The sequence below is a fragment of the Macaca nemestrina genome, chromosome 2 (genome assembly GCF_043159975.1).
Source record: "Macaca nemestrina isolate mMacNem1 chromosome 2, mMacNem.hap1, whole genome shotgun sequence".
NCBI classification, from domain to species: domain Eukaryota; kingdom Metazoa; phylum Chordata; class Mammalia; order Primates; family Cercopithecidae; genus Macaca; species Macaca nemestrina.
In genome coordinates this window covers 92,302,453-92,329,117 of record NC_092126.1, presented here as the reverse complement: position 1 = coordinate 92,329,117, position 26,665 = coordinate 92,302,453, and the positions used below count along the sequence as shown (strand labels likewise).

At 40.7% G+C, this 26,665-nt stretch overlaps 1 protein-coding gene across 1 annotated transcript in view; it reads left to right on the top strand.

Moving 5' to 3' along the window:
• Positions 1-26,665, top strand: part of LOC105489969 (G protein subunit beta 4) — a 59,521-nt gene that overhangs the window by 4,366 nt on the left and 28,490 nt on the right. The window contains exon 2 of the mRNA XM_011755146.2: positions 22,639-22,737. Within this exon, the coding sequence (XP_011753448.1) occupies positions 22,681-22,737 (57 nt within the window). The 5' untranslated portion in view covers positions 22,639-22,680. The remainder of the gene's footprint in view (positions 1-22,638; positions 22,738-26,665) is intronic.

Sequence of the window (26,665 nt, the reverse complement as noted above, 5' to 3'; positions counted from 1 at the left end):
GGAGTAAAAGGTCAAAATGTTTTTAGCTTACTCTCAAATGGATAGACAATAATGATTCCATATATAGAGAGACTGATAAAGCAAATATGGTACAAGTTAGCAATCTAGGCGAAGGGTACAAGGGTGTTCACAGTATTACTGTTTTCAAGTTTAAGATTTTTAGAATTGAAAAGTTAAAAATAAAACTTCAAACAGTAACAATGCAGCTTTGCTTCAAAAAGAAAATCTTTGAAAGACTCCATATAGGCTGCCTCTCCTCCTTATCTGCCATCTTCTTCTGAACCCACTCCAGAGAGACATTATTCCTCCTACTTCATGAAACAGTTCTTCTCCAGGTCACCAGGGATGTCAGTCTTGCCAAACTGGATCTTCAGCCACATTTGATACAGGCAACAGATAACTCCTTTCTTATCAAAATGTCTTTTCCCCTTGGCTTCTGGGACACTCGCTCTCTCTGATTTTCATCCTGCCTCATTGGCTACAGTTTCTCATTCTTATCCATCTCAGTAAATGGTACCACCATCCACCAGGTTGCTCAGGCTAAAAATTCTAAGAGTTATCCTCATTCCCCTGTTTCACTCATCCTAAATCTATTCCTTCAATAGCAAGTATTATGGGCTCTACCTTCAAAATCACTGCAGATTGGACCATCTTTTTTAAAAATTTGATTTGACCATTCCTATCACCTACACTGCCACCACCACTCTTGTGTCAAACTGTATTCTTTCCTGGCCTGGATGACTGCAAGAGCCCCCCAACTGGTTTGTCAGCTTCCACTCTCTGTCTCCCACCAGCCAGCATGAACTTTAAAAGAGGTAAATCAAAGCAGGTTATATCTCAGTCATCAGAACCCATTATTGTTAGATAAAATAAAAATGTTTTAGCCAGGCATGGTGGTGCATTTCTGTGGTCTCAGCAACATGGGAGTCTGAGGTGGGAGGATTGCTTGAGTCCAGGAGGTCAAAGTTGCAGTGAGCCATGTTTGTGCCTGGGTAATAGAGTGAGACTCCATCTGAAAAAAAAATCAGGAGTTTTTTGGTTTTGTTTTTGTTTTTTACCATGATCAAGAGGCTATGACTGGACTCTGGGGCACCCTTCTAGTCTCCTCTGCTGCTCTCTGCTGTGCTCACTCTGTTCCAGCCTCGCCATCGTCACTGCTGTTGGTCCAGCATGTCGGGTTAGTTTCTGCCTGGGCCTTTGCTTGCTGTTCTGCCTGGAATGCTTTCTCGCAATTAAGACATGGCTCATCCTCTCATTTCATTCAGTCCTTACTTAATTTATACAAAAATAGCCTTCCTCCTCACCCTCTAACTTCTTGAAGTTCTTGCAGTTTTTTCTTGCATACGACTTATCTGTACTTAAAATTATGATGTGCTTTCTTGTTTATCTCCTAGACAAATACAGAACAAAGCACTATGGCAATGGGAAGTTTTGTTTTGTTTACTACTGACTCTCTAGAGCCTGGAATAGGTTTGGCACATGGTCAGGACTCAGATATTTGTTGAATGAAGGAATGAATGCATGAATTAGTATTTGCTGTATCTTAGCTAATGTTGTTTCAAATATAGAAGACAGTTTCCCGAGAATCTGACAGTATTAGTGCTATGTAAGGTGTTTGGTGATGCTGCTAAAGCTTCTCTGAAAGCTAAAAAGTTACCAACTTTGAGTGTTTCACGTTGTCACCTTTCTTTTGTATGCCCTCTGGTGGAGTGATGATAATAAGCGGCAAGCGAGTAGAATAGGTCGAGAAGAAACTAAAAGGCAAGAACTTAGATCACAAACTGGATAATTAACTTAAAAAAATAGATTTGAAAATTTTAATTTTAGTTAAGCCTCCTGAATAATTATAATAAGATTAGAAAGAATGAAAAGAAAATGAGGCACAGTTAGATTTGAAGAGATATCTGGCTTAGGATGAAAAAATAACCTATTGCACACACCCAAAATGTTTGGATTACTTAAAATAATTCCTGCTTAAATATACTTCTGTCCCTTAAAGTATTTTAATATTTTTCCATCTTTGGTTCAAAGACCTCTTTCTCTCAACCGTAGTAATCATTTCAGTGAACGTTTATTGACTTTACCATGTGTCGGTTAATGTACGCAAGTGGTGAAGCCAGTGTTCAGACTCCAGCAGTAGAGGACCAGAGACAGTGCACTCAATCATCATGCTTCACTACCACCTTTGTGCTAATGTCCTGTGGATGGTACAGGGACTGGAGAATTTCCTTTAGAGCAATAGTTATGGACAGAAAAATGCTTGGTAAGTTCACAGTGTGTATTCCTCAGTTCCATTTTCCAGTATGTTTATAGAGAGCCCTTTCTTCCAGAATTGCTGAAAGATGTGTTATCTTTTTTGAAATAGGAATCACATGAAATGTTTCCACGCTCAGGTGCTACTGACTTGCTAAAATAATATAAAGTTTCTCTTAGTGTACATATTTAATACTTACGGCAGTAACAGCTTCATTGTTCCCCCACTTTTGGCTTTAGCAGGGTTTGTTCATATACTGTATAGTTATTACAAAGGAAATTTAGTATACCTTACTGGGTAGGGACAAACTTCCACTGAGATGCTTATCTTACTTGCAGTAGGAAACCTCCAAAAAAGAATTCGTTCAGGAGATATCATTATTCTTAGTATCTTTGCAAGTCAGTACTTAGAGCACTAACAGTGTCTTCTTAATAGCTGCATAATATTTCATTGTATGAATGCATCATATCTACTCTCCTATTTACATTTTAAATTTTTTGTCATATAAACAATTTGCTAATGAATATCCTTAAACATTAATTCTTAGCTATCAAAAGTGTTGGCCGGTTGCAGTGGCTCACGCCTGTAATCCCAGTACTTTGGGAGGCTGAGGTGGACAGATTACTTGGGCCCAGGAGTTCAAGACCAGCCTGGGCAACCTGGTGAAATGCCATCTCTACAAAAAAAATACAAAAATTAGCCAGGCGTGATGGTGTAAGCCTGTAGACCCAGCTACTTGGAAGGCTGGAGTAGGAAGATTGATTGAGCCTGGGAGGCAGAGGTTACAATGAGCTATGATCATGCCATTGCACTCCAGCCTGGGTGACAGAGGAGACTTTTAATTGCCTTTAAAAAAAAAAAAGAAAGAAAGAAAAAAAATACATAAAATACTCTTTTTAGAAGCCTTACTGTTTCTACTCTCTTTTAGCTTGTCATGAATTTTCAGCTATGGAGAAATTGAGGAAATCTGCTTTCTTTATGGAACAGATTCTGTCAATTTCTCTATAGCTGAAAAAAGGGAGAATACTACTTTGGGAGGGACAAGATGAGGACAATGGCCCCTATGCTCAAAGAGCTAATAATCCCTAGGCTCTTATATAGAAGTTTTAATTTTTTTTTTCTGGCAGCACTTAGCAATTGCTTGACTCAGTTTTTTTCTCCTTATTTTTATATTCAGTTTTTCAACAAACACCTTTACCCAGAAATTGTTTAAAATATGAAAATTGGTCATTAACTACTTGGTAATGTGATAAAAACCCAGTAAGGCAGCTTAAGCTGAATGAGGTTTTATGTCTAATTGGCATGTGACATAAATTATATACATTGTGTTTAGGATAGTTAAAAAGGCTTACGGTGGCTCGTTTTCATCAGGAAATAATTTAAGACATTCTAGAATTCTGCAAATTAAAATATGTGTGTATGTATATATGTATGTATGTACTTTTTGAGACAGAGTCTTTCTCTGTCACCCAGGCTGGAGTGCAGTGGTACAATCATGGCTCACTACAGCCTTGACTTCCTAGGCTCAAGCCATCCTTCCATCTCAGCCTCTTAAGTAACTGGGACTATAGTTGCATGCCACCGTGCTGGCGAAATTGTGTATTTAAATGGGACATGGTAGGCAGTTAATTACTTGAGGAAATTGAAATTTGTCAACAAGGGATCTTAGTTATCTGCATTACTTATTAAATGGGGCTCTAGGGAAGCTGTTGAGAGATAAACAAACAAACAAACAAACAAACAAAAACCACCCTGAAAAATGTGATCTCCTTGCCATGTGATCTAAAAAACAAGAAAACTTAGTATTTAAAAATTTTAAACTTAGATATTAGTTTTCATGGTTTGTGTTAACCTTTACTATGGAAGTTAAAATTTATGAACAGGAGATTTCATTTGGTTCACTAATTACTGAGTGTATCATCAGGGAAACTTTTTTGGGGGGAGAAAAAATGAAAAAAACCACAGAGACTCTTTGCAGTAAGACATAAAGAAGGTAGAGATATGTTAGTATGTAAATTTCATTCATGTTTATGTGTTGACTCATTTTTTTAATGCAAAAAAATCTCCACAAAGGTTTTAGAAATGATGATGAGACAGATTATGGGAGGATACTGAAGAATTGGGGGGATTGTGTGTTCCCTTAAGGCATTGAAGAGCAGTCTTGGTATATCTGATAGAGAATTTGTAGGATAAAAACATCAGTAGGAAAATCAGCAGTAGAACAAAACTAAATGTGACTAAATGTAACTAAAAATGAATATTCTGTTCAAACTGCATGGTAGAGATAAGACCCTTTGAATGATAGATTCTGAGAACATTAGTAGTAGGGGTGGAGAATTGGGGATGGGATGGAATCCCAAATAACTTGAGTTATTAATTAACTGCTAATCTAACCTGAGACAGTAATTGTATAATATTTTGGTAAATAAAGTGTGATCCTGAGGTAGCAGAGATGGATACCAGCTCATCTCAGAACAATATCACTGTAAGTACACTTGCTCGTTAACTAAAACTTCTAAATTTTATCTTATAGGTAGGCTTTATGGCTTTGTTAAGATAAATGAAATCTACAGTGAAAGACACTGGATGCTGTATTCTATTTCTGCTTATTATTGGTAACTTTGAGATATTTTACCTTTTTTTTTTTTTTTTTTTTCTGAGACAGAGTGTCACCCAGGCTGGAGTGCAATGGTGAGATCTTGGCTCACTGCAACCTCTTTCTCCCAGGCTCAAACGATTCTCAAGCCTCCCCAGTAGCTGGCATCACAGGTGTACACACCAGTCCTTGCTAATTTTTGTATTTTTAGTAGAGATGGGGTTTCACCATGTTGGCCAGGCTGGTCTTGAACTCCTGACCTCAGGTGATCCAACTGCCTCAGCCTCCCAAAGTGCTGGGATTACAGGCGTGAGCCACCGTGCCCAGCCATATATTTTACTTTTATTAAAGCTGTGAGCATATGGAATTGTAGCTACCTTTCCATGACTATGTTAATTGCACAAGTTACATTTTGTCCTATGTAGCTGAGTTAGCAAATAAGCTAGATGGTAATGCTTGTGAGGCACTCATAAACATTTGTTGGATGAAATTCTGATATCCCCAGTTGTCATATTCTAACCCTTTAATGGTGGGATTGATTTTTAAAATTTTTGTATGTAACCAAGAGTAATATATAACCAAGTCTGGTAAATTTAAAGGGTTGTTTCTGGTAAAACAAAAGCGAGTTATGTGACTTTAAAGTGATACAAGACTGCCAGGTATGGTGGATCACACCTTTCATCCCAGCTACTCAGGAGGCTGAGGTGGGAAGACAACCTGAGCTCAGGATGTCAAGACAAGCCTAGGCAACCTAATAAGGACCCTATCTCTAAAAAAAATTTTTTTAAATTAGCTCGGCACGGTGGTGCATACCTGTAGTTCCAGCAACTTGGTAGGCTGAGGTCGGAGATCGTTTGAGCCACTGAGTTCAAGGCTGCAGTGGTGAGCAAGGATGGCAGTGCCACTGTGCTTTAACCTGGACCACAGAAAAAGACGCATCTCTTAAAAAAAAAAAAAGTGACATAGGACTGTGTGACTTGGTAACACAGAGATAACCACACGTGGTCGTTAAAAAAAAATCCAAGAGATGATAATGCTTGAGTGGTCATGTAAGAAAAGACAGGCTAAGTGTATGATTTAAAATTTACATAATCATAATTTATGTTTTTAATATTTAGTTCACAAAATCTTAGAGTACTAAAACCAAGAGGCTCCTCTTAGAGAAGGTAGTTTTAGGACTAAGTAAAAGGAAATGCCCTGCTATTTTACAGAGCTGATGGTAAATTTATAGAACTTGTTACTTTAAGAAGTAGTACAGGAGAAAATATAAGCGTACTAAAAATGGGTTCAGTGAATTCATGGACAATAGTTTCAAAACATATTGTGTAAAATTTAAGAGAAATCCTTAGTATGTTGAGTTCAGCCACATTCTCATAAACATTTGGTTTCAATGATGTGACACTTTAAATACAAGTTCTGTCATAGCACTTATGCTCTAATATGATTATAGTGATGAGCCCCATAATGATGTTTCAGTCAGCTGGGCGCAGTGGCTCACGCCTGTAATTCCAGCGCTTTGGGAGGCCAAGGCAGGTGGATCGAAACCAGGTCAGGAGTTCGAAACCAGCCTGAACAACATGGTGAAACCCCATCTTTACTAAAATACAAAAATTAGCCAGGCTTGGTGGTGGGCACCTGTAATCTCAGCTACTCGGGAGGCTGAGGCAGGAGAATCGCTTGAACCCAGGAGGCGGAGTTTGCAGTGAGCTGAGATCACACCACTGCACTCCAGCCTGGGCAACAACAGTGAAACTCCATCTCAAGAAAAAAAAAGGATGTTTCAGTCATTGAGTGGACTGTATATAGGGTGATGGTCCCATAAGATAATAATATCTTTTTTTTTTTTTTTTTTTTCTGAGACGGAGTCTCTATCACTCAGGCTGGAGTGCAATAGCGCGATTTCGGCTCACTGCAACCTCCGCCTCCTGGGTTCAAACTATTCTCCTGCCTCAGCCTCCCAAGTAGCTGGGATTACAGGTGCCGGCCACCAAGCCTGGCTGATTTTTGTTTGTTTGTTTGTTTGTTTGTTTGCTTTTGTATTTTTAGTAGAGACACGGTTTCACCATGTTGGCCAGGCTGGTCTCAAACTCCTGACCTCAGGTGGTCCACCTGCCTTGGACTCCCAAAGTGCTGGAATTACAGGCATGAGCCACCATGCCTGGCTATACCATGTTTTTACTATTCTTTCTATGTTTAGATATGTTTAGATACACAAATATTACCATGGTGTTAAAATTGCCTGCAGTATTGAGTATGCAGTACAGGTTAGTAACCCAGGAGCAATAGGCTATATGCTATAGAGCCTAGGTGTATAGTAGGCAATACCATCTAAGTTTGTGTAAGGACACCCTTTGAATTTTGCACAGTGATGACATTGCCTAAGGATGTGTTTCTCAGAGCATATTCCCATCGTTAAGTGATGCATGGCTGTATTGTTACTTACCTGTTTTTCCAATGGATGAATGTTTCTGATGGGGTGGGTTTCTATGCCTAGCACAGGGTAGGTGTTTAATACATGTTTGTTGAGTGGAAGAATGAATCACATGATGATTTAGATTGACAGTTGGTCAGAATAATACTCATTTCTTACGTACTTTTAGGAGTATAGGTGAAAATAATAGGAATAATGCAGAAGAAAATCCTTTTGAAAACTTTCCCACAGTGTTGACTGGAAGAGTTTAAACGTATTCATTTAAAGCTGCTATTGTCTCTCTCCCTCCCTCTCTATAGATACATATCTAGATCTATAGCTCTAGATATCTACAGATCTAGATATAGGAATTTTTATAAAATACACTGAAAGAATAGAAACATATCAACACTATACTTAAGACATGTACTCTGCATTAGGTTTTAATTCCATAAATTCCTATTCATTTTTTATTTTTATGCACGAAATTTTACTGGGTAATGGAATTTACCATCCCTGTTAAGATTCGGCATTGATGACATATCCTGTTCAATGTCATAAGCCCTAATTATTAACCCCAAATGGACCCATTTATGATACATGGAGAAAGAACTTGTTTTTCTTCTTGGTCAGTTTGCGCCTGCACCAACTGATCACATCGTGCTTGTTCAGAAAACGTAATCACAAGTTCTTTCAAAAATAATGAAACATGTAAAAGTCAGCTGGTATTTCAGAATCTAAGTCCCTTTTTAATTCCCAAAATACATGAAACACTTTTCTTGGTGAGTATTTTCTCATGTACTTTGCTACTTTAACAAAGATTAATTCTTTTAAGCCTTAATTTTTTAAAAAATGGCTCAAGTGTCTCTTTTTTTAGGTGGCATGAATATTTCAAGATAAAAGAAGACAGCTTGGTTCCTAACTAAGCCTGTCCTTCCCGACCTTGGTATTTATTTTATTCTTATGGTTCTTTAAAGTAAGACCAAAGGAGGTATAGCTGCTCCCTGAAAAATCACAGTTCTGTTTGATGCATTGTTTCCATCAAGGAAAGAGAAGATAATACCTGAAATAGGTCAAGGAATTAATTGTTAATGATTTCTGTGTACAAGTGTTTTAAGTTGGGAGCGTTGCAAAAATTGCAATTTATATAGGAACTTCCTTGCCTTTTCTGAAGCCATTCTTCAGAAAAAAAATTCAAAATCTTATCACAATTCAGATATGGGAAATTATTTTGCTTTGTTTTAAAATGAACTAAGAACGAGAATAGTTTTTTAAAAATCTATATTCCTTTTAATGTATACATCAAAGAAAAAAACTGAGACAAGCCTCAATCATTTTGTGAGGTTTATTTGCCAAAGTTAAGGATGTGTGCCTGGGAGACAGGTCTATGCCTATCTTTGAAGATGATTTTGAGGGCTTCAATATTTAAAGGAGAAAGGGCAGCGTGTTGGGAAATATGCAGTTTTCATGTGGGAAGTGGGTAGGGGAAAATATCATTCATCCCTTTGTTTAGATCAGGAAATCTGTATTTTTACATAAGACAACATAGACAAATAGGGCAGAGGAAGCAATCGGATATACATTTGTCTGAGGTGAGCGAAGGGATGATTTTGAGTCCTGTCCTGTGTCCCACACCTGTGAAGATAAGCTATCAATTGACATTGCCATGGTGAGCTTCAGCGGAACTGCTTTAGGGTAGAGATCTTGGGGCCCATAAGGATTTCCTTGTGGGCAAAGTGTGAGGGAGGTATGTAGCTTTTCATCTTTGCCGCCGTCTTATTTAGGAACCAAAATGGGAGGCAGGTTTGCATGACCCAGCTTGACTTTTCCTTTAGGCTTAGTGAGTCTGGGATTCCAAGATTTATTTTCCTTTCACAGATGTCTTTATGTTTAAGTATTTAGATGTTTTATCTGATTAGGAAGATTATAAGTGCCAGTTTAGTGATTTTGGGGAAGTGATTAATGCATGAACACACGTTCTTGAACTTTCCTCCAATCACACGATCTTAAACTGCTTGTGTAAATAAGAGCTTAGACCAGTGGATCTCAAACTCTAGAGAGCTTCACACTCACCATGAAGACTTACTAAAACACAGATTGCTGGGCTCTACCCTCAGGATTTCTGAGTCTGTAGTCCTGGGAAGGGATTTATGAATTTGCATTTCTAACAAGTTTCTACGTGATGCTGATGCTGCTGGTCCCCACACTGTGAGAACCATAGAGTGAAACTGTTTGGTTCAATTAGTGATTATCAACCCTGGTTCCGCCCTTACACACTTGAAGAGTCAAGGCCTTAGGGTGGGTATGGGCCACAGTGGCAGGTGCTGCTGATGCGGTGGGGCAAGTATTTAAATCTTCCAGGATGTGGATGTAGTTTGAGAAAGCCCTTCAAATGATTAGTTGTTTTCTTCCTATTCTCTCTCCCCCTTTGAAACCACTCTCCTCTACCCCTCAGTACGAGAGTCCTGGTGCAAATGAAACAGCGCTCATGGATTGTTTTAGTCCTTTCCCAGAAAATAAAACACAGCCTTTACCAACAGTTGCCCCATTGCTTCTTAAGGAGTTCAGTAGAGGAAGAAGTAGTTAAATTGCAATATAACTGAGGTGCGAAGGCCAGGAAAGGACTTCCTTCTGGTTATTTCTTTTTCCATTTTTGTTTAGAGCACTATAGTATTAGATCCGTCGATTAATCACTGTAGATAGTAGCCTGAGTAGTGTTCATGGTTATAGCTTCTTCATGTATTTCCCTTGCTGGGCCAAATTGACTTAAATTTCCAAAGACATTAAAAAATGTGTATTATTTAATTCCCAAAACAATCCCGTGGGGTAGAGATCCCCACTGTGCAGATGAAGGAATTGAGGCTTAGAGTAAAGAATTTCTGGGGTCACACTGTAAGTAGTCATCTCTGGCTCCTTTAGGTTGTGTGAACTTGGCTAAGGTCCATAACCTCCATGTGTAAAGTTTCCTTATCTGTGGAATGAGAATGATACTGGTACCTACCTTCTGAGGTTGTTTTGAGAACTAAATAAAGAGTTACTGCACAGAGTTGTATACATACACGTAATAAATGCTCAATAAATGTTATCTCTTGGTTGGCTAACTCCTAGTTAGTACTTTTGAAGTTCAGGGGTAATCCTGCCTTTTCTTTTTTTTTTTTTTTTGAGATGGGGTCTCACTCTGTCGCCCAAGCTAGGGTACAGTGGCACAATCGTAGCTCACTGCAGCCTTGACCTCTAGGGCTCGAATGATCGTCCCGCCTCGACCTCCCAAAGCACTGGGATTGCAGGCAAACACCACCACACCTGGGTGATTAAAAAAATTTTTTTTGTAGAGATGGATACCTGCCATGTAGCCGGGCTGGTCTTGAACTCCTGGCCTCAAGTGATCTGCCCACCTTAGCCTCCCAAAGTGCTGGGATTATGGGCATGAGCCACTGTGCCTGGCCTATCCTGCCTTTGTGCCAGGTGATCCTCCTCATATGTATTACAGGTCAGTCTCTTAACTATTTAGAAACACCAAATACTCTTGAAAACTACAGGTTTTTTTTTTTTTTTTTTTTTTTTCCTTTTCATAAATCATTTAGTGGCAAAACCTTGTATGACCTAAACTCATTTGGTGGCACAGTGTGACCTGAACTGTAATAACGTGAAGCTATCGCTTAGTCTGTTTTTGTTTTTTGGAGATAAACTTGCTCTGTTGCCAATCAGGAGTGCAGTGGTGCAATCTTCCGCTTACTTCAACCTCCGCCTCCCAGGTTCAAGCGATTCTTAATGCGTCAGCTTCCCAAGTAGCTGGGACTGCAGACTCACGCCACCATGCCCTGCTGATTTTTGTATTTTTAGTAGAGACGAGGTTTTACCATGTTGGCTAGGCTGGTCTTGAACTCCTGGCCTCAAGTGATCTGCCCACCTTGGCCTCCCAAAGTGCTGGGGTTATAGGTTCTTAGTCTGTTTTTTTCCTACCTCGTATGAGCATGCTTTACATTTTGCTGCAGAAATGTTAATTCTTGACTCTGTGGGTGCTGCTCTGGGGTCTGGTTGTGGTGTTATGCCAACACAATGAACATCCCTTTCTAAAACCTGGGAACTTCCAAATTCTGAAATATATCTGGCCCTAGGGTTTAGGGTAATGGATTATGGGCCTATGTGTGTATGTGTTTATACGTCTGTCTTCCCTTTTAGACTGTAAACTCCTTGAGACCTGGGCCTCAGATTTATTCATATGTAGCCCCAGTTCCTGGCACATTCAGTAAATATTTGGTGAGAGAGTAAACCCTACTAGGACATAACAGTTAGGTGAAGGGAAATAGACTGGAGAGGAGTGCCTTGTTTATTTCCTGGAACACAAAACAGCCTGCCTTCAGTTCACAAGAGGTTGAACTATTTTACTTTAGGGGTATTTAAAAATGCTCAATGTGATGAGTAATTTGGTAGCAAAACAAAAAACAAGATTTAAAAAAGTTAATGCCGTATGCTACAATTTCAGCATCTGCGACTTCTATTTTCCTCTCTTATCCACTTGTACACATGCAGCTGTAGGGTTTTGACTAACTTCCTGAGAAAGCAAGCCACGTGGAGATGTCTGTGTATGAAATACTTGGGGTGGGTGGGCATGTGTGTTTTAAAATGTCTTGGTTCAAAAAAAACCATAAAAGCTTTAAATATTGTACCTGATTCATTATGGTTTTTAAAAATTATTTTATAAAGTATAAGAAATATAAATTTGTATTGCAAAAAGAAAAGTAGCATACTAGAAAATTTATAACAAATTTAAAATTATGAATAGACTTCTAGAGAAGCAAAAGTAGTTTATACTTACTTTTATTTTATTTTATTTTATTTTATTTTATTTTATTTTATTTTATTTTGAGATGGAGTTTCACTCTCATTGCCCAGGCTGGAGTGCAATGGCATGATCTCAACTCCCCGCAACCTCCGCCTCCTGGATTCAAGCGATTCTCCTGCCTTAGCCTCCCGAGTAGCTGGGATTATAGGCATGTGCCTGGCTAATTTTGTATTTTTAGTAGAGACAGGGTTTCTCCATGTTGGTCAGGCTGGTCTTGAACTCCCAACCTCAGGTGATCCGCCTGCCTGGCCTCCCAAAGTGCTGAGATTATAGGCATGAGCCACTGCATCAGGCCTATACTTACATTTTTTAAGTACAAATTAAAGTAACATTTTTTATGGCTTATATGAGCTTTCATGATCAGTATGAAACAGTAGCTAGGAAATACTTGTATTTTCTTGTCTTGTGCAGATTAAAATGTGTTCACTAACACAGCAATATAATTGTACAGCCTGCATAATGCCTTGCTTCAGTAAAAGTTCTGTGGACATTCTAAGACATGGAATGAGAAGGCCATTTGAATTATGCAAGTGTATTTTTTCCATTTTATTTAACAGATTGGCTTGGATACAATGGCTCATTAGTATCTTTTGATATTTGTAACTGGTACAGCTGAACTCTTAAAAGATAACTGATATGCTGCTTTCTGCTCAATAACGCTTTCACTATGTGATAGTTATTTAAAATGTGTTAAATGAATCGAATATTCGTGTTGAAACAGTGCTTAATCAAGAAGTTACGGTGACAAAATAAGAGCACTGTGTTTATGAAACAATTTCTATTTAATTATTGGTTTAAAATTGCCTTAGTCAGCGATGTTAATGCCGCTTTGAAGATTGTGATAAGCAGCTCCAATGTGATCTTGAGCAAAAATCACTATTGGTTGAAATTTGTTGACGATTACACTGTGCCCTTCTGTGTTTTTTTTTTGTTTGTTTTGTTTTGTTTTTTTATAAAAGAAAGGGATGGTATGTGTATCTCATATTCCTCTTTAGCTTTGCTTCCTCCCAAGAGGGAAGTTTCCTAACTAGCTTGATGAAGATAGAACCCTGGACACATAAATCAATATTTAAATGAATGGAGGAGAAGGACCCATAAAGGTAAAAAGAAGGAATAATTAAGTACAAGGGTAATCGGAGAAGTATGGGTTCATGAAAGCCTCAGGAATAAAATTTCAATAAGAAGGGAGGATCATTAGATTGAGCAAAGAGGTCTTAAGATGCCCTTTGAAAAGAGGCCGTATGGGTGGTAAACAACCTGGGTTTCAGAGTCATATGGTTGGATTCAAATCTGAACTCTGCCTCTAATCTTAAGCAAGTTATTTAACCTCCCTAAGCTTCATTTTCTTTTTTCTTTATTTTTATTTTATTGTTCCCAGTGGACTTCAGGTGCAAGAGTTGGATAAATTATTAATATGCTCACCTTTGATTCCTATAGCACTTGCTTTTATATATTTATGTTTGCTTGCTTATTTTGTTTGTTTATTTTTAAGAGACAGGGTCTCATTCTGCTGCCCAGGCTGGAGTACAGTGGTATAGTCATAGCTCACTGCAGCCTTGAACTCCTGGGTTCAAGCCATCCTCTTTTCCTCGGCCTTTGGAGTAGCTGGGACTACAGGCGTCCACCACTCCCCTGCATCCAGCTTGTGTGCATTCTTTTTTCCTTCCTTCCTTCCTTCCTTCCTTCCTTCCTTCCTTCCTTCCTTCCTTCCTTCCTTCCTTCCTTCCTTCCTTCCTTCCTCCCTCCCTCCCTCCCTCCCTCCTTCCCTTCCCTTCCCTTCCCTTCCCTTCCCTTCCTTCTTTCCTTCTTTTCTTTCTTGCTTTCTCTTGCTTCCCTGCTTTCTTGCTTTCTTTCTCCTTCCTTCCTCCCCTCCCTCCCTCCCTCCCTCCCTCCCTCCCTCCCTCCCTCCCTCCCTCCCTCCCTCCTTCCTTCCTTCCTTCCTTCCTTCCTTCCTTCCTTCCTTCCTTCCTTCCTTCCTTCCTTCCTTCCTTCCTCTTTCCTTCTTTCTTTCCTTCTTTGACAAGAGTCTTGCCCTGTTGCCCAGGCTGGAGTGGAATGGTGTGATCTCGGCTCACTGCAACCTCTGCCTCCCAGGTTCAAGCGATTCTCATGCCTCAGCCTCCCAAGTATCTGTAACTACAGGCACACACCACCACATCTGGCTCATTTTTGTGTTTTTAGTAGAGACAGGGTTTCACCACATTGGCCAGGTTGGTCTCAAACTCCTGGCCTCAAGCGATCTTCCCACCTCGACTTCCCAAAGCGCTGGGATTACAGGTGTGGAGCCACTGCGCCTGGCCCATTGTGTGCATTCTTAAGCAATGTATCATTTAGTTGTTGTTGTTTTTTGAGTTTTGTAAGAGGGGTATGATGCCAGTATGTGTCTCCTGGAATTTGCTTTTTTTTCTCCCAAGATTATTTTAAAGATCCATCTATGTTGCATGTAACTGTAGTTCATTTGTTTTCACCGCTGTATAATAATTTACTGTGAAAGCACTACAGTGATCCATTCTCCTGTCAGTGGGCATTGGTGTTCCAGTTTATTGTTATTATAAGTAGTGCTGTATGAACACTGTTAAATCCTGTGCACATGTACTATAGATTCCTTAGGGCTTATATATCCAGAAGCAGAATTGAACTGTCAGGTTGAAAGGTACATGTGTTGTCACTTTTGTTAGATGTTGCCAAATTGCTTCCCCAAGAGTTGCCCCATGGAATTTGTCCCATTTCTACAACCTTGCCAACCCTTGGTTGAGATATAAAATGTTTTTAATCTAATAGGCATGAAATTCTATCTTATTTTAATTTGCATTTCCCTGATTCCTGAGGTCGAGTGTCTTTTCATTTGTATGTGGTCATCTGCAGCTTTTCCTGCTGCGGTTTGCCAGTTCATATTTTTGCACATTTTCCTATTGGATTGTTAGTCTTTTTAATGATTCATTTGAAGTTATTACTTTTAAAAATCTAGATGCTAATTCAGTATTTGAATTTTAGCTTACAGCTATCTTTTCTCAGTCTGTGACTTTTTTTTTTTTTTTTTGGTGTTTTGTTCTTTTGAGGTATCTGTGTTCTCATCATAGATACCTTGTATTTACCCAACTGAAGCTGTTTGCTCCCCCCTCCCCCGGCCTTTAGAGACAGGGTCTCTTTTTGTTTCCCAGATTTGAGTGCAGTGGTGTAGCTCACTGCAGCTGCAAATTCCTGTGCTCAAGCGATCCCCCCACTCAGCCTCTTGAGTGGCTGAGACTAGAAGCATGGACCACCATGCCCAGCTGGAAGCTGCTAGCTCTTATAGTTGATCTTTTCGCATCTCCCCAGTTTTCTCATATGTAGGGATAATTATAAAAATCGTCAGCAGCGGATGTGTCTGTGTGGTGGGGCTGGAGGGTATAGCTGGTCATTGAACTGTTAGTAAGCCTTTGGGGAGATTCTGCTCCCCTATGTTGAAAGCTTTTTTTTTTTTTTTAATAGCATGCTTGATGCCTCTTTGTCTTCATCTTTGGGGCTCATTTATCAGGTCTGTGTTACTGGGAGAAGTCCCACTCAATTTTCTGTTTTGCATGTAACTAGTGTAGATGAAAAACTTTCTGTCTGTAATCACTTCCTATTTTTGTCATTAATTCAGGAAAAGTCTGATCAGTCAAATTATTTTTTTGGTTTACTCCCTTCTCAGATTGGGATCTTGATTATTTTAAACTTTAAATAAGGAACACTGAATTAATTGATGCTGCAGTTAGTCCGCCTGGCTAAGACCCAATGGAGGATTTCTTCAGTAGTGGGTAACTGTCTTGCCAATCCCCCCCTCCCTCCACTTTTCATATTTTTGTTTTCCTCACATCACAAAGCTTTAGACATCCTTTTGCCACTTCCGTGATTTCTGTTTCTTATTAAACTGTGGATGTAAAGGAACTGCAGGAGGGCAAGTGGTTAGATGACTTTCTTTTCTACTGTCAAAGTGTGTCGCTAAAGAGCTTCCCTTTCCTGAATTTACCCATGCTTTAGATAAACAGCCTGAGGGAGCTACTTACTAAACTATACCTGATGTAATAGTATTGTTTCCAAGAGTTAAAAATTTTTATAGTCATATTATGTACACACATTTCAATACACAGTTTGGCCACTTTGGATCCTTACCTTCAAAATGTATTCACTAGGACTTGCCATATTAGGCTTCACCTGGGGCATCCTGTGGCCTCGTTTTACCCTCATCAGCCTTTAGGCTTGTCTGAGAGTAGTTTATAATCTATTGGTCTATGCTAGATTCATGCTTTATTGGTATTCTCAGGAACCCAACAGTTGTTGGCTGAGAAGAAAAGATCACCAAAAAAATCTGTGTAATCAGAATGTTCTTCCTCCCAAGTGACAAAATGAATCAGTTGTGTTTTTTTTAAGGAGTGAAAAGTTAGTTCCTCCTTTTAGCAGCAAAAAGGAAAGGGGGAAAAAGGGCAGCTTTGACATTTCTTTTCAGACATCCAAAGAAAGGTTGCGGTTGTCTGGCACAGGCATCACAAGGGTTCTGATTTTGCAGCTTAGCAACATTTCTCAGACAGCCCCTTGCCTTATAACTACGCTCCCTCTCCATCATGCCTGCCCAAACATAGCTGGAGCCTGCTGGACATGAGGTTTGAGAACTCAGAATTTCATGTGAGAAAGTGGGGTCATGTGTAGGCAGTTCTCTTTAAAAGTCCTTGATGAAGGGACGAAAAAGGACTGTAAGTGGTGGTGCAATGTGGAGTCAAGGAATTTTTTCTTTTTTCTTTTTCTTTTTAAGGGAGAGACTTGGGCGTGTTTAACTGCTGATGGAAAAGACCCATTTGAAAGTGAAAAGTTCCCCCACAGATTGTCTGCTGGATGAGAGTGAGGGATTATAACTGTATAGTGGACAAATTAAGCTGTTAACAGCTGAACACACTGAGGAATCTTAGCTTCTCTGATAGTGGCACAAAGAAACATTAAGTTCATCCTGATGTGCTGTAGTATGAAGTCCACAGCATCACCTGGAAGGATTCTTGCCAAATATATTGAACCTAAATATAATCTAGCCAGTAGATCTAACCCCCTTCCAGTTTACAAGCAATCGGTATAGAAGATAAACAAGTTAAACAGTAGTACCATAGGAAGTAAACAGAATGGGGTACATCCTGTAGGACAAGTGATTTAGTCTTTTTTCCTTTTTTTTTTTTTTTAATTGAGACAGAGTCTCACTCTTCACCCAGGCTGGAGTGTAGTGGTGCAATCTCGGCTCACTGCAGCGTCTGCCTCCTGGGTTCAAGTGATTCTCCTGCCTCAGTTTTCCAAGCAGCTGGGATTACAGACACATGCCATGATGCCTGGCTAAATTTTTTGTATTTTTAATAGAGACGGGGTTTCGCCATATTGGTCAGGCTGGTCTCGAACTCCTGGCCTCAAGTGAGCCACCCACCTTGGCCTCTCAAACTGCTGGGATTACAAGTGTGAGCACCTGCACCTGGCTGATGATTTAGTCTCTCTAATAAGTCAATGTCAGAAAGTGCAAAAGAGTAGGCAAGAGATGGATTCTTCTAGATGGTGGCACAAGAGACCTAACTAAATGTATTATGTAGTTCTTAATTGGATCTGGATTTGCACAAATCAGATGTAAAAAGACATTGGTCAAAGAGTTGGGGAAATTTGAAAATCTCCTGGGTTTTAGATATTAAATAATTTCTGTTAATTTTGGTAGTTATGATAATGGTATTGTGGTTTGGTAGATATTTTTAGAGATGTATAGTGAAGTATTTAGGGCTAAAATGTCTTGATGTCTATAATTGACTTTAAAATACTTCAGCAGAAACAAAAGATAAAGCAAATACAGCAAAAAAAGTTAATATTTTTTAAATCTATGTGATATTAGGTTGTTCAGTCTTTGTGTTAGAAAATTTTATTAATAAAAAGACTAAAAAGAAAAAAATGTATGAGATTGAATATACTGGAAGTGTAAGAGTGAGAGTTAAATCACTGGTGGTTAAAAGGTGAGAGTTTAAATCACTGGTGGAAGGGCTGGGCATGGTGGCTCATGCCTATAATTTTAGCACTTTGGGAGGCCAAAGTGGGAGGACTAATTGAGGCTAGGAGTTCAAGCCCAGCCTGGGCAACATAGCAATACACTATATCTCAAAAAAAAAAAAAAAAAAATTAGCCAGGCGTGATAATGCATGCCTGTAGTCCCAGCTACTGGGGGAGGCTGAGGTGGAAAAATTGGGTGATCTCAGGAGTTTGAGGTTACAGTGAGCTATGATTGTGCCGCTGCACTCCAGCCTGGTTGACAGAGTGACACCCTGTCTCAGAATGAATCAATGAATGAATGAATAATAAATAAATCGCCAGTGGAGGAATTGGCCCAAACAGGAGAGAAGTCAGCTATTCTATTATAATTTAAAGGAAGGACTGGGTACAGTGACTTATACCTATAATCCAAGCACTTTGGAAAGCTGAGGTGGGGGGATCGCTTGAGCCCAGGAGTTTGAGACAAGCCTGGGCAACATGGCAACCCTGTCTCTATCGAAAAAGAAAATCAGCAGGGCGTGGTGGTTCCCGCCTGTGGGCCCAGCTACTTGGGAGGCTGAGGCTGGAGGATTGCTTGAGCCTGGGAGGTTGAGGTTGCAGTTCACCACCACTGCACTCCAGCCTGGGCAGCAGAGTGAGACCTTGTCTGTCTGTGTCTGTGTCTGTCTGTCTGTCTCTCTCTCTCTCATTCACACACACAAAGAAGGAAGATGAGGAATATGCTGAGTCAGTTATGTATCTATAGCTTTGTATAGTAGTGGAAAATTGAAAAAGTTCATGTCTGATGGCTTCTACTTTATGATATAGATGGCAAGGTCATGTGCTGCAAGGGGGCTTGTGAGAAGGTCAAAATTTTGGAAAGATTGCAAATGAATTTAAATATTTGATAGCAAAAGCAGAAGCAGTGCATACAAAGCTGTGTAGGGTTGCCAGGTAGTTTTGAGGGCCCAGTTGAGATTGGTGATGTGAATTTGTAGTAGACTGATATGCCCCATTGTTTGTCTTTCTCAATCAATGTTTGGCCACTTGAGTGCTCGCTGAAAGAAAGTAGGTAGCTGATTTCATCCAGGGTTTTGCTTTTGCTGTTGAGTGTGACAAGATGGAAGGGCAGGCAGTCTGGGGTACTGTGAAAAGGCTTGAAGTGCTGGACCTAGAATGCCTGATGAAGTACTGGATGAAGCTTGGTTAAGAAGTGATGAGCCACAAACTCACTATTTTCCACATTGGACCCCTCATCTTTTTTCTTGTGAAGCCTGTATCCATGACTGCAAAGGGCCTGGGATCTTTACCTACTTACAAGTGAATAAATGAGTCTGTTATTGTTTCATGAGACTCCTTGGTCAGACACAAAAGATTTTATTATTCATGGGGAGTAGCATGGTGTGATCCTGCTTTGTGTTGATTGCCTATGTTCCCCAGTGCCCACAGGGTGACACAGATAGGCCCACATGGATGCTGCACATGCACTGGATTTGCATCACAGCCTAGAGACACTGAGCTTGGGGGTTTTACCCCTTTTACAGTAAATAGAAGTCATTCTGCTCTTTGTCTCCTGAGGAGACATTGTCTTATTCCTTGAGGTTGCATGTTGCAAAACAATCCTGAGAGATGGCCCAAGTAACAGCCACTAGGGACTTGTATTCTTGGCATTCCAGCCAGAATGTGCAGGAAGGGCCAGGGTCTGTGACAGATTGCCTCTCCCGTCATCCCATCAGTGCCCCATCCACAGAGTGATGGCGGTGAGGGAACTGCTTTTTGTTTCCCATTTCTCTTCATGGTACCTCCATCCTTAGGGGCACTCAGCCTGGAAATTCTCATTCATTTGGTACAGATCATAGTCTGTCCCAAGTAACTCTTACTACAGGTAGCTCCTGCTTTAGAAGGTCACTGGTATGTGTGTGTGGCTTTGGGAAGGACAGCAGTGGGATGGGTAACAGGTAATTTTTAATATGCTTAAAAGTTCTGAGACCCAGGCTGGGCTCAGCGGCTCGTGCCTGTAGTCCTTGTGCTTTGGGAGGCTGGGGTAGGAGGGTCGCTTGAACCCAGGAGTTCAGGACCAGCCTGGGCAATATAGCTAGAACCCCATCTCTACAAATAATAACAATAATGGTAATAATAATAACTGCAAATTTTTAAAAAGTTCCGAGGCCCGTTGATAGTTCTTTCTAGTATGTTAGCAACTTAGTAGAAGGGGTGTAAACTAGTTCTGCTTACCCCAAATTTTTTGGGACCCTAAAAATAAAGAGCTATCAAAATCAATCAGAGTTCTAGGACTTTTGGGCCAGGGATATCTCAGGAACTGTCAGCAAGGGCAGCTAAGGTTGTGACTTTAAAGAGCCTGCATGCTGCTTGTCTTCAGTTCAGCAGAATGGTATTCCAGACCGGCTGTAATCTGTCCAGTCGGGCCCTCTCTGAGATGCATACTAAATTGTTAAACAATCAAACTTTATCAGGGAATGGTTAGGACTCATAAATAAAAGATGGAAACTTTGGATAAACAGAGAAATACGCCACAGTATTAAATTGGAAATGGAATATTAGAATGATTTTAGTTCTTCTGGAACTGTTTTATACCTTAATGCCATTCCAATCAATCCCAATACATTTATTTTTTAATTGGACAAAATAAATACATAGTGAATTCTGAAAGAATAAATAGATGCTGGTTTCTTTTTCTTTTTTTGTCTGAACATAATAAACAGATATTTCTACCATGGTTGATGTGATTGTAGGATAGACACCAAAAACAAATTCTCTCTCTTGAGGGGAATCAATCTTTTATAGGAATTTGAACTTAGGACAGTCATTTTGGGCTACAATCTTGACCTAAAAAGATATAAGCTTGGGTTTTGTACTTAGGGGAGCAGAAAAAGTCATTCTGTAGAAAGAAAAAAACCAAGGAAAAGAGACCAGGGAGAAAGAATACTCCCAGTTTCTAGCCTCTAGTGTCCTTTTGAGGCAGTAATATTCCTGTCTTCTGGTTCTCTGATTCATCCTAAATCCTTAGAATGAATATTCCTTTATTTGTTAAGCTATTTCAGGTTGCTTTATTTACTGGAGACCAAAGTATCTTAAGTGATGGGGATACGACAAAGAATAAAGCAAACAGAGACCCCGCCTCAAGGAACTTTACATCTCCTTTTTTTTTTTTTTTAAAGACAGAGTCTTGCTCTGTCACCCAGGCTGGAGTGCAATGGTGTGATCTCAGCTCACTGCAGCCTCCACCTCCCAAGTTCAAGCAATTCTTGTGCCTCAGCTTCCTGAGTAACTGGGGTTACAGTCATGTGCCATCACACCTGGCTAATTTTTGTATTTTTGGTAGAGTCGAGGTTTCACCATGTTGCCCGGGCTGGTCTTGAATTCCTGGCCTCAAGCGATCCACCCACCTCGGCCTCCCAAAGTGATGGGATTACAGGCGTGAGCCACCACGCCCGGCCCTTTACATCTTATCAGAAGGAAAGAGATCACAAATAAGTAAATACTTGCTGATGGTGTTGAGTCTTATAGTGAAAAACAAGACAGGGTAAGAGGAGCGTGTTTGGGTGCATGTGTGCTATGAGCAAAGGTCCCGCTGAGAAGATCGCATTTGAGCAGATATAAGGGAGCAAGGGATTAAAATATCAGGGACAAGATCTGTCCAAGCAGAGGCAGGAGCAAATGCAAAGACACTGAGACTGGGGCCTGCTTAGCGTGTTCAAGGAACATCAGAGAGGTCTTTGAACAACTGGAAGAGAGTGAGTGTGAGAGTGATAGATGAGGTCAGAGGGGGGGTGTGTGTCTGTGTGTGTATGTAATGATACAGGGCTCTGTGGGTCAAAATAGAGTTTAGTGGAGTGGAAAACCTTTGGAGGATTTAAAGTGACTTGTATTTTCAAAGGATCTCTAGTTGCTCTAATTAGACCAGAGAGTAGTCGAGGGCAGTAGGAAGGAGACCAGGTGAGAGATGATGAAGGTGGTGTGGACCCAGACAGTAGAAGTGGAGGAGATCAGAGTTAGAACCTGGATAATTTTTAAAGGAATAACTGACATGATTTGCAAATGGATTCGATGAGGAGGGTATGATTAAAACAGGACTGCTCCCAGATTTTTAGCTTAAACTATTGTAAGTAAAGATGGACTTGCCATTTCCTGAGATGGGGAAGGCTTGGGGGTGGGGTGGGGTTTGAGGTACCAATCCAGACATCCAAGTGGGGAAGTCTCTTGGTGTCCTCTGAACTATTGTAAAATATTTCTCACTGGACTCCATTCTGGTGCCAGTTCCGCATAATTCAGCCTTGAATACTACAACTTGCAATTTCTCCTCCATCGTCTGATCATGTTCTTATATAAAACCCTTCAGTAAATAACCTCAATCTGTATTTACTAAGCATCTTTAAATTCCCTTAATAATTGACTACCTCCGTTGAATTTCAGAAGGTCCAAAAAGAAGTTATATGTCAGTGTTGTAAAACTAGATGAAGATGTAAATACAGAACTGAATCTTTCTCTTGTTCTCTGTTTTTTAACAGCTGTTTTCACTCATTAGCTCCTGAGGTAAACAAATTGAAAAAATGAGTGAACTGGAACAGTTGAGGCAAGAAGCAGAACAACTGCGGAATCAGATTCAGGTAAAACCTTTTCATTTCGGAATGTTAACACTTATTTACAGGAATCTACAAAATTTGCCTATTTATCAGTCTATATTAAATGATTTCGAAGGCTAGAAATGGTCTTTTTTCTCTCACATGTGAAGTAAGAACTAAGGTCTATTTGTGTTTATCATGTCTCGAAAGAACTCTTCAAAATTCATTGCAAACAAGTACCTATGTAGAAGAATGACCTCTATGAAAGACAGACATAATTCTCTCTTGATTTACATGGCTAGAATCATAGATTTTTGGTACAAAACAATAATGTAGATAGTGTCACAATGTAATACACTAGGAAAATATTAATCTGTACATTAGATTGCAGAAAATCATTAGGCTGGGCACAGTGGCTCATGTCTGTAATCCCAGCACTTTGGGAGGCTGAAGCAGGTGGATCACCTGAAGTCAGGAGTTCAAGACCAGCCTGGCCGACATGGTGAAACTCCGTCTCTACTAAAAATAGAAAAATTGGCCGGGCGCGGTGGCTCAAGCCTGTAATCCCAGCACTTTGGGAGGCCGAGACGGGCGGATCACGAGGTTGGGAGATCGAGACCATCCTGGCTAACATGGTGAAACCCCGTCTCTACTAAAAAATACCAAAAAAAAAAAAAAACTAGCCGGGCGACGTGGCGGGCGCCTGTAGTCCCAGCTACTCGGGAGGCTGAGGCAGGAGAATGGCGTAAACCCGGGAGGCGGAGCTTGCAGTGAGCTGAGATCCGGCCACTGCACTCCAGCCTGGGCGGCAGAGCGAGACTCCGTCTCAAAAAAAAAAAAAAAAAAAAAAAAAGAAAAATTAGCCGGGCGTGGCGGCATGCACCTATAATCCCAGCTACTTGGGAGGCTGAGGCAGGAGAATCACTTGAACCCGGGAGGCGGAGCTTGCAATAAGCTGAGCTCGTGCCGCTGCACTCCAGCCTGGGTGACAGAGCGAGACTCTGTCTCAGAAAAACAAAACAAAACTATTAGTGGCAGAATCAAAACATGTCTGACACCTTTTACTCTTGGAATCAACTCAAAACAGTAAGGATAAGAAACAACTACAAACTCCATCTTTAACAAAATTAAAAGACACTAGATCTTCAAAGCATAATAGGATGGGGAGGAGTTGCCAAATGCAGTGAAGCAGCAGCACGTGGAGATGCTCTGAGAGGAGGCGTCTGCGTGGGGAGCACTCTCTAAGAGACAGCACCACGGTCCCTTCTTTGGAACAATGGGAACAGATGCTTCCTTGGGCTTCATTAGCACTGAGAAATATCAAGGAAGGCAGAGCTAAAAATGAAAGGATATAGACATGCCATCTTGTAGGAAGCCTGGTGGTAAGCAGGGTGGAGGAAAGAGGCTTTGAGTTGTGAGTAGCCTGGCAGCTGCCTCCTCCTTTTCCCAGAGAAAAGTAAAGGCTAAAGCAACGTACAAGGGTAAGCAGGGAGAATCTCATAACTTGGAACACAGCTGCGGCTTTTCCCAGTTTGAACCTCTTGCAATAGCTGTTTCTGAAGAATTTATCTAATTTAAAAGTGAAGAGTAGGCTGGGTGCAGTGGCTCACGCCTGTAGTCCCAGCACTTTGGAAGGCTGAGGTGGGAGGTTTGCTTGAGACCAGGAGTTCAAGACCAGCGTGGGCAACATAAGGAGACTCATTAAACATGAAACAGAAAAACATTAGCCGGGTGTGGTGGTTTGCGCCTGTAGTCCCAGCTGCTCGGGAGGCGGAGGCGGGAGGATTGCTTGAGTCCAGGAGTTTGAGGCTGCAGTGAACCATAAACACACCACTGCATTCTAACTGGACAAAAGAGCAAGACCCCGTCTCCAAAAATCAAATCAAATCTCTACAAAAATGATACAAGAAGAGAGAAGAAAGGATTAGGAAAAACAGGGATGAATGAAGAACATTCACCAGAAAAGTGTTGATTCTGAGTGAAGTCATAACCAGACAGACTTATTGCCAGGAATTCAAGAAAGTTAATTATTTCGATGTGAGTAAGAATTATGAGTTGAAACCTTAGGTATCTGAATGAGTTGAAACCTTAGGTATCTGAACAAATTTCAGAACAAAGGAGAGATTTGTTTTGCCTGGGATACTCACAGAAGGCTTTGCACGCTCGTCTCTGAATTCGATGTTACTGCACCCACTAGAAGGAATTTCTGCCTTGTCTACTTTGTGTCACTTACTCCAGATGCTGAACAGGAGCAGCTGATTGGCTAAACCACGTGGCCACATGCCCATCCTCACACCGACTCTGTGAAGTCGATGGTGTTACTTCATTTAATAGTTCAGGAAGCTGAGGCTCAGTGAGATTAAATAAATTGCCAAGGTAACAGATCCAGGATTCAGACCAGGTGTGTTTTGCTAGAACTTAAAGTGGGTTCTCCCAATCTTAGTTACTAATGTCCTTTCCTGTGACCTGTGCTGTAGCCATGCTAGTCTGGTTCCCTGAACAGGCATTACTCTTTCTCATCTGTTACCTTTTATCAAATTGTTCCCTTGGCCTGGAGTTATACTACCTCTGAGCCAATTTTGCTCTAATTCTGTTGAGTCCTAATCTTCCAAGAGCCCTCCACTTGGATTTATCATGTTTTTTTTTTTTTTTTTTTTTTTTTTTTTATTGAGATGGAGTCTCACTCTGTCACCCGGGCTGGAATGCAGTGGTGTGATCTCGGTTCACTGCAACCTCTTTCTCCCAGGTTCAAGCGATTCTCCTGCCTCAGCCTCCCGAGCAGCTGGGTCTACAGGCGCACACCACCATGCCCAGCTAATTTTGTATTTTTAGTAGAAACGGGGTTTCACTATGTTGGCCAGGGTGGTCTCGATCTCTTGACCTTGTGATCTGCCTGCCTTGGCCTCCCAAAGTGTTGGGATTACAGGTGTGAGCTCTCGCGTCTGGCCAAGTTTCTTAACTTCACTGATGATCAGTATCTTTGCTGTGAAGCAAGAGTACCAGTACCCCACTTTATATGTTTCTGCAGAGGATTAAGTGAAATAACACATAGAGGACTTAGTCTACTGCCAGCAAGTGGCAGATTTTTACTCGTGCAGCATGTTGGACTTCTGTTATAGAGCTGATCACGGTCTGCCTTGTGTTGTAGTTCCTTGTGCACGTTTACCCCTACTGTTTGTAGCTAAATGGATAATTTTGTGTCTTAATCATCTTCATATCTCACTAGCATCCCAAGCACAATGTCGTGGGCGCAGGTGCTCACCAAATCATCTCCTCCCGTGATTTCAAGTAACCACATATATGTAAAATACTACATACTTTTCTTAGTTTAATTGTCACACTATATTTAAAAATCTTTCCGGCTGGGCGCGGTGCTCACACCTGTAATCCCAGCACTTTGGGAGGCCGAGGTGGGTGGATCACGAGGTCAGGAGATCGAAACCATCCTGGCTAACACGATGAAACCCTGTCTCTACTAAAAATTAAAAAAAAAAAATTAGCCAGGAGTGGTGGCAGGCGCCTATAGTCCCAGCTACTCTGGAGGCTGAGGCAGGAGAATGGCATGAACCCGGGAGGCGGAGCTTGCAGTGAGCCGAGATCACGCCACTGCACTCCACCCTGGGCAACAAAGCGAGACTCCGTCTCAAAAAAAAAAAAACAAAACTTTCCTTTCTTCCTCCTCCCATCCAGAAATATGATCTATATTTTTACCTTACTATGGTATAAATACATGGTATAATATATATTTATTATGTATTGTAGTAGATTATTTGTTTTAAATTTTAAAAAATGCAAATAGAGAAAACATTTTGTTTTCTTGTGTAATTTTTTTTTTTTTTTTTTTTTTTTTTTTTGAGACAGAGTCTCACGCTGTTGCCCAGGCTGGAGTGCAGTGGCGCGATCTCGGCTCACTGCAAGCTCCGCCTCCCGGGTTCCCGCCATTCTCCTGCCTCAGCCTCCTGAGTAGCTGGGA